General features: G+C 41.8%; 1 protein-coding gene across 1 annotated transcript; it reads left to right on the top strand.

Moving 5' to 3' along the window:
• The first annotated feature begins 1,948 nt into the window (after positions 1-1,948).
• On the top strand, positions 1,949-7,935 carry sparcl2 (SPARC-like 2). The gene is made up of 9 exons (XM_084022023.1): positions 1,949-2,075; positions 2,524-2,631; positions 3,327-3,399; positions 3,966-4,077; positions 4,194-4,312; positions 4,400-4,554; positions 5,734-5,846; positions 6,932-7,026; positions 7,583-7,935. The coding sequence occupies exons 2-9, from the start codon at positions 2,569-2,571 to the stop codon at positions 7,636-7,638; spliced, it is 786 nt and encodes a 261-aa protein (XP_083878149.1). The 5' UTR covers positions 1,949-2,075; positions 2,524-2,568; the 3' UTR covers positions 7,639-7,935.
• Positions 7,936-10,612: the final 2,677 nt, after the last annotated feature.

The raw sequence follows: 10,612 nt of genomic DNA, 5'->3' as shown, positions 1-10,612 counted from the left end.
GTCTCAAAGGGCGACCCCGCGGGCTAACCTCGAGGTACTAGTTTTTTGTACATCTGCGCATTGTTTTTGGACGTTGTTTACACGTCTGTCGTTTATTCCATTGGTTAACGCGTTTCAAATAGCTGCAATCGGCGTATGCTAACTAGCTCGTAAACTTCAGCCTCCCCGCTAGCCGTGGACGTGACGTCAGACCATCATCAGATGTAGAGAAGCGTGCACAGATACCGCGCCGCCGCTGTGCGCGCGTGCACACGCACAAGAGGCACGATCACAAAGCACCAATAAGTACTCAGATTTTTACTTCTACTTTCACTTTTCCTTAATGTGGTATTTCTACCATTACTAAAGTAAAATATTTGAGTACTAGTACTTTCTAATAAGACACCCATTGGTATTGGTATACGTTGTAAACCAATTCAATTCATAAGAAAAACATTTGGGTTGCCAGGTTGTGAGTTTGACCTTTGGCGAGCTGTATTATTCACTAAACACCTAAAGGGGATTTCACAACCTATATGCCAACCGAAAACGTTCCTGTACTGGCTTACCTACACTATAAAGCATTATAAAGAAAATAATTTATAAACCACTAATAAAGCAATTAGTTGCAACATGTAAACCCCCTGTGAAGGGTGGCATATGACAAAACGGTGCCTGTGTTGTAGGCCAATTTATTGTTGTGAAAATAAATATGTTGTGATAATAAATATGAGGTTTTGAGTTGAGGTCATGCATTTTCAAGATTTTCTTTTAATAAAAATGTAAGTAAGTGTCACACCTTCAGTTGTTGTGCAAGTTATTATTATTATTATTATTATTATTATTATTATTATTATTATTATTATTATTATTATTATTATTGGACTATTGGCCTGAGCCCCTATTAATGCCCTGATTGTTGTAATTTCTGTCATGTACATTTTTCAAGACGTGGTCAAGCAGTAAATTAAAGACCTGGTTCTTTATGGTTGATATTGTGATTTGCTGGCACATCTAGTCACAAATTAAATAGAACAAAGCATTTTATTTACACTATTTAAGGACCCTGAGGGTCTGGGGCCCTTGGGCAGTCACTTGCATTGTGCGGTGGGCAACCCTGCCTTGCCTAAGTTACCATAAAACACAACAAACACTAACAAACCTGCAGCTGCTTTACCTGCAGGACACACTTATTTTTCAAATGATAGCCTATATTTATTTGATTATTTTCAATGTTTTACTCATTCATGTTTTTGTTTTTGTGTTTTCTCCTCAATTTGGTGCTTCTATCAGATGATAAAAAATATCAAGCATAGTTTCATTAAATATTTTAAAAGGAAACTGAGTCAAAAACATATTTAAAAACAAAAGGTCTCCCCTAAAAATATGGCTTCCCTTCAATGAGAAAAACAACAACAGATTTTTTACCTGTAGTAGGCACTCAGAATTTGTGCCATACAGTGAAACTGTTATTTATCAATATAACCACTAGAGGGCAGCGTTTTCCCTATTATTGCCTTTGCCAGTTAATATTTTCAGAGTAGTCATTCCTCCAAACACATTCATTGACTCTTACCTTTATGTGTTTGCATGTGCCTAAAATATGAAAGGAGTTCAAACATGAAGAAGAGAAGAAGAAGCGTGACCAGATTTTCTCTCTGGCTTGTAAATCTTTCTGTCGGTCAGTGCTAACTTCAAAGAAAACCACCGCCCCCACAAAAAAAACTCTCTCTTTCTCTCTCTCTCTCTCTCTCTCTCTCTCTCTACCTCTCTACTCCCCCCCCCCATATCTCAGAAAGATTCAACACAATGTTTTCAATTAACGCTGAGTTCAGATACCTGTGCACTCACTTGGCTTGCAATCAACAAGGATCTAATGTGAAGGGAAGAAAGTCATCTGGTGAAGAGCATAGAGGAGGGGTTAGATACGGCAGGAATGTGAAAATAGATGGATCAAATGGAAAGAAAAAGTGAAGACTGCTAAGCTGTAAAAAAGAATACGTCCTCACAGGAGTCAGAGAGACAAAAGTATCTGGCAACAAGGAAAAGAAGGAGAACACTAACAAGGGAATAACAACGGAAGAAAAGAATCCCAGGTAAGATGTGGGGCTTTTTTCAAGCAACAGGGGGATAGAAAATTACTTTTTAGACTATAATAACTTCCTCAACTGAACGCTGAATGTCCTCTCAGTGAAATTCAACCTGCTGATTCCTCTGTGATGGAAAATGATTGTTTTCTTGAGACAATGAGCTGCATTGTTTCCCACTACATTATCCGAATGACTGGAAAAAGATTAAGTAAGTAGTCTGTAAATTACACTGGTGAAGAAAGACGACAAAAATGCATCTATTAATGGAGCATTATCTGGGTAAATTAATAGTCTCAGATGTAATTGATATCAGGAGGTAAAATAAAGGTAGAGGTGGGATGCTTCTGGAAATAAATATAAATATGTATCATTTTTCATTTTCAGTCTTTCTCAGTCAGTAACCACATCTATGTCAGCAGTTCATGTCAATAAGTCCAATACTTTCCTCCTGCAGGAAAACTGATCAATTTCCTCTTGTAGACCACTGGATGTTTCAGCCATGCACCCGAGCTTGACCTTTGCGTTATTTCTTCTCCTGAGTCTTCACACTGGTGTAACCATGGTGAGTCTGTGGCTTAATTATTTGCTCAACGATTTGGGCATAAAAGTTAATAAAATTTATGACCTGGGATTGTTTCATGAGCAGCGTCGCAACTGTAAACAAATGGTGAAAGATGGAAATTGAATATCTAACATAATAGTCTTAAAGCGAGTCATGAGGCATGGAAGCTCGGCTCCAGTCAGCATTGCAGCTGTTTCCCATCTCATCTGAGGACTTCGGGGGGCAGATGTGGACCTGGCACCGACTCCAAAGTTTCTAGAAATATAATTTTGGATTTAGGAGGTAGAGTATGAAAGGAGATGGATGTGATCGCATACCATCTCATTGTGTTTTATTTTAATGCTTTTTCATTTACAGTACAGCAGCTGCAATAAGTTGACATGTTTTGATGACTTATAGATAATACCCCTCTACACCTGTGATGCATAATACTGGTGAAAACAGAAATTATTGTCATGTGGGTCAGTTTGGCTTGTGATTCAAAGTTTAGGTTAACAATGAGATATTCATACCTGAGTGCATACCTCTGGAATGACATGAAAAGAAAACCATACTTTCAGCTCTGCCTGAGCATGATGGGAAAACAATGTCCGCGTGTGTGTGTGTGTGTGTGTGTGTGTGTGTGTGTGTGTGTGTGTGTGTGTGTGTGTGTGTGTGTGTGTGTGTGTGTGTGTGTGTGTGTGTGTGTGTGTCAGGGAGGCAGAGCCCAACGCAGACAGAGACAAGCTGAGGAAAGCCTGAGACCGTATATTGGCAGAGTAAAGCCAGGTAAGACTGAAGTCCAGAACAGTGAAGGATTGCCATTTTCTGACTGCATGTCAGGTATATATTTCTTATAGACACAGAAAGGACAGACTCAGTCTGTTTAAGGGTATTTGTTCTCTTTCTAAATCCAAGATACAAAAAAAGCTTTATGGGGTGCAGCATATATATTTTTTATTTCACATCAAACAATGAAAGATTTCTTTACATCGTTTACATGGCTGGTAAAAAATGTCACTATGTAAAACTATTACAGAAAGCACAATATTAGCAAAGCAATAGACAATGATCTGAACAGTTATTATTCCTTCTTGCATTAGCGATATAAGACATTTGGCCTGTAAATTGGACCAAGAGTGGAATGTATAGCAATGACCGGAAATCCAGGGATTGTCATCATTCATTTGATTTCCTTTACTTTTTCTTCTCCTAATTTACTCACTTTTTTGCACCCACCACTTTCCCTAAAATAGACTCTCACAAGACATTTTATATGAAGCTCTTGTCCAAAAGGCCCATAAGGCAAAGAAGCACGAATGTTAAAATGATGTAATACCAAGAATGTTTTTCAGAAAAGCTCTGTGAGCTGCTGAAATGTCGCAGTCCAGTGGGATCTTGGTGCCAAGTAGTTGAAGAAAACGGAGTCCTCGTCCCCAAGTGTGTTTGCCCTCAATACTGTCCACGGTAAGCACATCATGCAATATTGTAAATGTACTCAAATGTATCCTTGACATGTATATGTATAGCCAGCTGTGCACCCCACATAAAGCATGCATTTGGGCACTGGCTCATGACATCAGGCAGAGGGCACCAGTGTGCAGTGTTCTGGGAAAGACCTATGGAAATGAGTGCCTGCTGCATAAAGAAGCCTGCAGGAAGAGACGCCGCAACGGACTGGCTCACACAGGACCCTGTCTGGGTAAACACACATCGGATTAGATATTACACACTATTTCAACTGTGCACTGCAGTCCGTCAAAGTACCTCTGTTATCCTTCTTGATCAGTCGTCAAGGCTAAATGCACCGAGGGGGAGTTAAACCAGTTTCCATATCGTCTCCTGGACTGGTTTCTGCTCCTGAGTCGTATGGGGGAGTCCTATACACCTGCTGCCCCACCCCAGAGCTGCCTCAGCCACACCCGGAGGACCCAGCTAGCACAGGTAGCCGAAACATTATTCTTATTATTCTTACAGCGGATGGACAGTCTGCACCTAAGGGGAGAAGATGATTGTAGAGAAGTAAAGATGATTCATGATGATGCAAATTAAATCAATATCCACAACAAAATGTAATACGGAAGAAACTATAGCCAGAGGAAGAATGTACCAAGGGATCACTTTCACTCCCAGTGTAACCTAACGCTGAACATAAAGTTGTTTTTGACACCAGACACCGTCATTGTTCCTCTTCATGCACTGTCCAGCGAGAAATCGATGCTAACAACCGACTGTCAGTGGCAAGTTCTTGTGTTGCCTGCGGTGTGGCCGCCCACAGAATGAGACAGGGGCTCTCCAGAACACCATGTATAAATAGGGGTTGGTCAATAATCACTAAATTATTCAATAAGATGGTGAATAAAGGGATAATTTAATATCCACGTTGACCTCCTGGTTTCAAATGAATTAAAAGAAAACCTGGCATTATTTTCATTATCTGAAAAAAAAAGTATTTTTGTGACCCTTCATACATACAAAGACGATGGTGATGTTTCAGTTTACCATGTCCACCATCTTAGTTTAGCGTATTAGCATGCTAACATTTGGCCATAACATTTTGACATGAAGGTGGAATTAAGAAACATAAAAAGACCCTGAATGTCAGAGTTCATGGTAATTCATGCAGTAGCTGCAGAACGACACTGGCTAGCAAAGCATTATCATTTAATGTACTGCCATAAAAATTTGAATAAGCAGTGCAAACAATGCTAACTTGAACATTTAGCCTTTTTTCTTTCTTTTTTTTTACGCCAGTACTTGTATCCCTCTTTTACCATGTCCACTGTCTTAGTTTAGCGTATTAGCATGCTAACATTTGCTAATTAGCAGTATACACAATGTAGGCTACAACTGATGCTAATGGGAATGTCATGAGCTTTTCAGGTATTTGGCGATAACATTTTGACATGAAGGTGGAAACATGAAAATACCCTGAATGTCAGAGTTCATGGTAATTCCTGCAATAGCTGCAGAACGACACTGGCTAGCAAAGCATGTTCATTTGATGTACTGCCATACAAATTTGAATAAGCAGTGCAAACAATGCTAACTTGAACATTTAGCCTTTTTTCTTTCTTTTTTCTTTACGCCAGTACTTGTATCCCTCTTCTTGCCTTGATTTAGCAACGGTTTGCTGTGCTGGACAAGAACAAGGATGGCGAGTTGAGCCGGAGGGACCTGAAGAAGCTGAGTTACAAGAGGATGCCACTGGAGCACTGTGCTACACCATTCTTTCAGTCAGTCCCACCTCCGGCAGCTAATGCTACAAGTTTCCAAGATGTCAGCTGTGGGATAACAGCAGAGATTATATGATGATTAACTAAGTTGACACGACTTTGATGAATTCACTATTACTGTTTTTTTTCTTAAAAGTCAGAAGGACATATCATACACTTTTATTAACTTATAATATATTTTTAGTGTTAAATGTACTTTTAGTCAACCAGTAGCATCTGATAAGTAGGTTAAATCCTACTTACCATAAGGTGACTGAGCAGTCAATATATGAGAAGTCAGAAAATGTGTGCTCACCATGTTCATATCACCATCACGTCACACATCAAGATCATGATGTGAACCTTCTGCCTCTCCAACATGTTACTTTCCAGCTAATTACTGAAACACCGAGGGTTAAAAATGTCACATGGCGATGCGTTTCGCCCCTGCTCTGTGACCAAGTGGCACCTCCCACCATGCTGTTCTCTCTGCACGTCATCCATCCATTCATCCTCCGTGCCAACACCACGCTTCCTGTGTCCTCCTCCCCTCCGATCTCACGACCACACCGTCTCCCCATCATCTTACTCCTCCTCCGCGTTCGTTCAAGCACCTCTTTCCCCCTTCTGTGCTTCCTACTTTCATCTTGAAATAGACTTATCCTCTGACCCCCCCCCCCCCCCCCTCTCCCTGTCATCCTTTCCTTCATTTTCACCCATTCTTTCATCCTTCAATTTCTCCCCCTTTCTCTACCAGCCACACTCCCACCCAACCCCCCTTTTCTTTGCCACTCTGCAGTGACAGGTTTTTGTGGGAGCAGGGCTGGCTGTGTCAATGTCAAGCCATTCCCAGCAATGATAATGTTTATTACCCACTGTGTCTCCCGCTGCCCATGGATTAACACAAATTGAAGGACTACCCTTCAGAGACAACGCTGCAGGGTGAACTGAAAGACAATGGCTGTTGAAGAGACCCAATGCAGTTGTTTCCACCGCTATGTGTATCTGTCATATTGTTTGTGCGTGTAACATGGGTCCATAAGTGAATGAGTGAATGCATCCCATGTTACGAGGTCACCATATGTTATGCTGTGCTGTGTCTGCAGGTCATGTGACCTTAACAGGAACCGGAAGGTGACCCTGCAAGAGTGGACGACATGTCTGGTGGATCGCTCAGAGGACTGGTTCTACCATTTCATGTGTTAGTCACAACTTTTGCCCAAAATTCCTCATGGTGACAGATACATGGTGATGAAGGTTATCATTTACCTAAAGCCCCTTTTATTGTTTTTGTTTTTTTTACAGATTAAAAGAACTCCTTACTCACAAGCTTAACAGGATACTTTATGATACATGTTCTTCTCTGCTTCAAGTTTTAGGTCTAATCTTGAACATTCTCATTAGTAAAAAATAATATCCTGGATGATGATTACATTCATTCATTAAAGCATCAATACAGTATTGCACATCCATACATTTTTCTTTTACTTCTGAGAAGCACACTTTTAAAAAAAGAATGCTTCAAATAGTTGCATTGGATCTACTTCAGGGAAATTAACCCCGAAGACGTTATAGTAGTGATTGTGGTGATGAAATGGTTCCAACCACAATAAACATTGTTTACTTGTTTTTATTTATATATATATTTTTTTTAACACCATGCTTTATGATTTAAGCGAAATTGTCTTCAGCATTTTTATTTTATATTTTATCTTCCAAACCAAAATGATTCTTTTCTTTCTGTGTTCTATCCACAGCAGTGAAAATGGGCTCCCGCAAGCTGTGTCCCACAATCAAGGGGAACTACCTTTGACATGAAAAACGGTCATGAACTTCTTCCTGCATGTCTTCTGTATTGTAAAGCTCTGAAGCTGAAGACACCATCACCACAGTTACCTGGTTTAAAAGCTGCAGGATGGCATCTCTACACACTGCTCACGCATCTGTTCCACACCAGTGTTGCAGCTCGTAACATTGGGATTTATAACCTCATCAAATCTGAAAGTCTGCTGGTTGTCTGTGCATTCATGTGTGTAAATAAACGTCTGGATGGCCTGACTTGATGGCCAGTCTTCTTAATTACAATATCTGACATTTGTACATTTGTGTTGTAAAAGAGCAGAGACAATATGCAATAACAAGTACCAAATGGCATGGCATGCGTTGAATAGCCAATTCAAATGGAGGATGACGGCCGTGCAGACAGACGGAGGGATGCGGCCTACACTGAATAACAAACTAGATGGGAAATAAAGCTAAAGGGGGAAAGAAACACTTAGTATAGGATGACGTGACCAGAGAAGAGACAAAGGGATAATAAAGGGGGTGAAGGGGAGAAGTAGAGGAAAGTCTCATAATGCACTGGAAGAGACAGGAGGGAAGGAAGGAGGGAAGCAAAGTGACTGAAGGAAGGAGAGAGAAGTATAAAGTGTGTTTGTGAAGGATGGGAGGAGGTAATGCACTGTAAATGGGAGTTGAGAGTAATGGAGTAATGCATAAAAAATGGATCAGAAATGAGGCAAAGACTGAACGGAGAGTGAGAGGGGGGGAAGGGATGGCTGAAAAAGCGGGAGGAACTGAGGAGAAGAGGAAATGCAAAAGAAAAAAAAAAGGTTTTGATGCTGCAAAACACTTCCTTTACAGCCGACTCTGTAAATAGCATCTCCGAGCATGATGCAGTATATCTGAAACACTTGACCTCTGAAAAAACAAAACCAGCGTTTTTTTGGACATATGTACCATCTATAATACATGCTGCTCCAAAAACTCTTGTTGCATCTTGTTAGTTTTCCTCTGTTTCGTGCACAAATGTGTGTGCGGTTTGGCCCATGTTGGTGCCACAAGATCAATAGGAGGATATGTGTGCGAGGCCTGCAGTGGTTTCTTTGGTATGACTGGTTTTTCTGGACTAATTAGCCTTCACATTTAACATGCCTGAAGGATGAGGGGGGTGAGAAAGAAAGACACTGGAAAGAAGATGAAGAAGGGGGTGGGGGGGGGATGTTGTGAGATGCAGATTCAGTGCAGACGCAAGGCAAACGAGGACTGCTTGCTCTAAATGTCGTGCAGAAAGTGCATCATCATGAATATCAAAACAAGATGTTTTTCGTTCCATCGGATTTTTCAGTCAAAAAACTTTTGATAAAGTGGAGTGTACCACTGGAGGGCTGCAGTTCGTCTTGGCGAACGGAGTGAAAAACAAGTCGAAACTGTGAGAAAAACAAAGGGAACGGGCTTGAGGAAAGAACAAAAGCGGAGAGATTAACTGTAATGGACAGGGATGGATCTGCTCGTGGTGAGTGACCTGCGGAATGGCGAGAAGTCCGTGCCGCCATGCACTACCTCCTCCAACAAACATCTCCCCTCGATCGCTCCCTGCTTCCCCAGGGACTACTTCCTTTATTTTAAAAAAAAATGAGCTGTTGGGGCCACCCCTGGAGGTCCAGCATAGCCTATACATCTCCTCTCCTCCTCCTCCTCCTCCTCCTCTCTTTCTCTCTCTCTCTTTGTGTGTCTTCATACCCCCCTCCTCTGTGCTAATAGATTCCCTCTCGTTACCTCTGGACCACTGTGTCCACCTCCTTCCATCCCCCCATCCAAACACACAGAGTGGGGCAGTTGTAGATTGATCCACCTAATCCTCCTCTACCTTCCTGTCACACACACACACACACACACACAGACCATTCTCCTACTGTCCTCCCGTGTGTCACACCCCATTTGGATATTAGAGGAGAGACGTATCTGTGTGCCACCCACCTCTCTAACCTTGTTCTTTCCCCTCCTCCTCCTTTTCCTTTTGGTGCTGATCAGAGATCTGATCTGTGATGGCTTGCTTGCATCATTCTCTCTCTCTCTCTCTCTCTCTCTCTCTCTCTCTCTGCTCTCTCTCTGTCTCTGTCTCTCTCTCTCTCTCTCTCTCTCTCTCTCTCTCTCTCTCCCAAGAGACCCTGACAGCGTAGGAGCAGATGGGCGGCTGGTGATGACATGTTGTTAAAAATAAGGATTCCTGTTAACCCGTTGTCAGCTAGCACACCCTCCCTCATGTCACCCCCCCCCCCCCCCCCCCCCCCACACCCTTTTCATTTAATGTCTCGCTGTCAATTTCTCATTATCGCTTTCTCTCACTGTCAAACCCTCTTCCTGTCGTTGGATGGTACAACTATGTCCACGTAGCCTATAACTCAAGCCAACTAACCATGGCAGTGAAACCCCCAGAACATGATATTTAATACACGGCTGTCATAAAGACGACCCCTTGCATTATGCATGGCTCGTAAGCAGACATCAATAATAGATGAAAAGGCCAGTTTTGCAGTTTCTTTTCATGCAATTATGCCAAATGAAATTTTTACTCTCACTTTCTGTCGCTCTCTGAGCGGATAGAGTTTGTCCGGTGACTGTATGTCGATAAATAATTTAAACGGCAACACAAGAGGAGAGGAGCTGTGTGGATCAAAAGAAATATTCAGGCCAGTCACGATGGCAGGGAAACGGAAAGAGGATGTGTGTGTGTGTGTCTGTGTGCGTGTGTCACCCAAGCTTGTGCATCCATTTGAGGTCGGACAAATGTCTGACAGATGTCCGGTCTACAATGTGAGAAAAAAAAAGACGACGATGTGTTTCTCAAATCGAATCCTCCCCATAACAGCATAAAAAGTTGAACGCAGCTCACACACAACGTTGTATGTGTACACTAATCTCTCAAAGGTTAATCACCATCCAATCTTCAAAAGCAGCCTCCGTATCGTGCTCTGCCAGATTGCCGACTTTCAGAACTTCTTAGG

Source organism: Eutrigla gurnardus (assembly GCF_963514095.1).
Source record: "Eutrigla gurnardus genome assembly, chromosome: 11".
In the NCBI taxonomy this organism is placed as follows: Eukaryota; Metazoa; Chordata; class Actinopteri; order Perciformes; family Triglidae; genus Eutrigla; species Eutrigla gurnardus.
The sequence above is the reverse complement of the archived record's forward strand: the minus strand, read 5'-3'. Positions and strand labels throughout refer to the sequence as shown.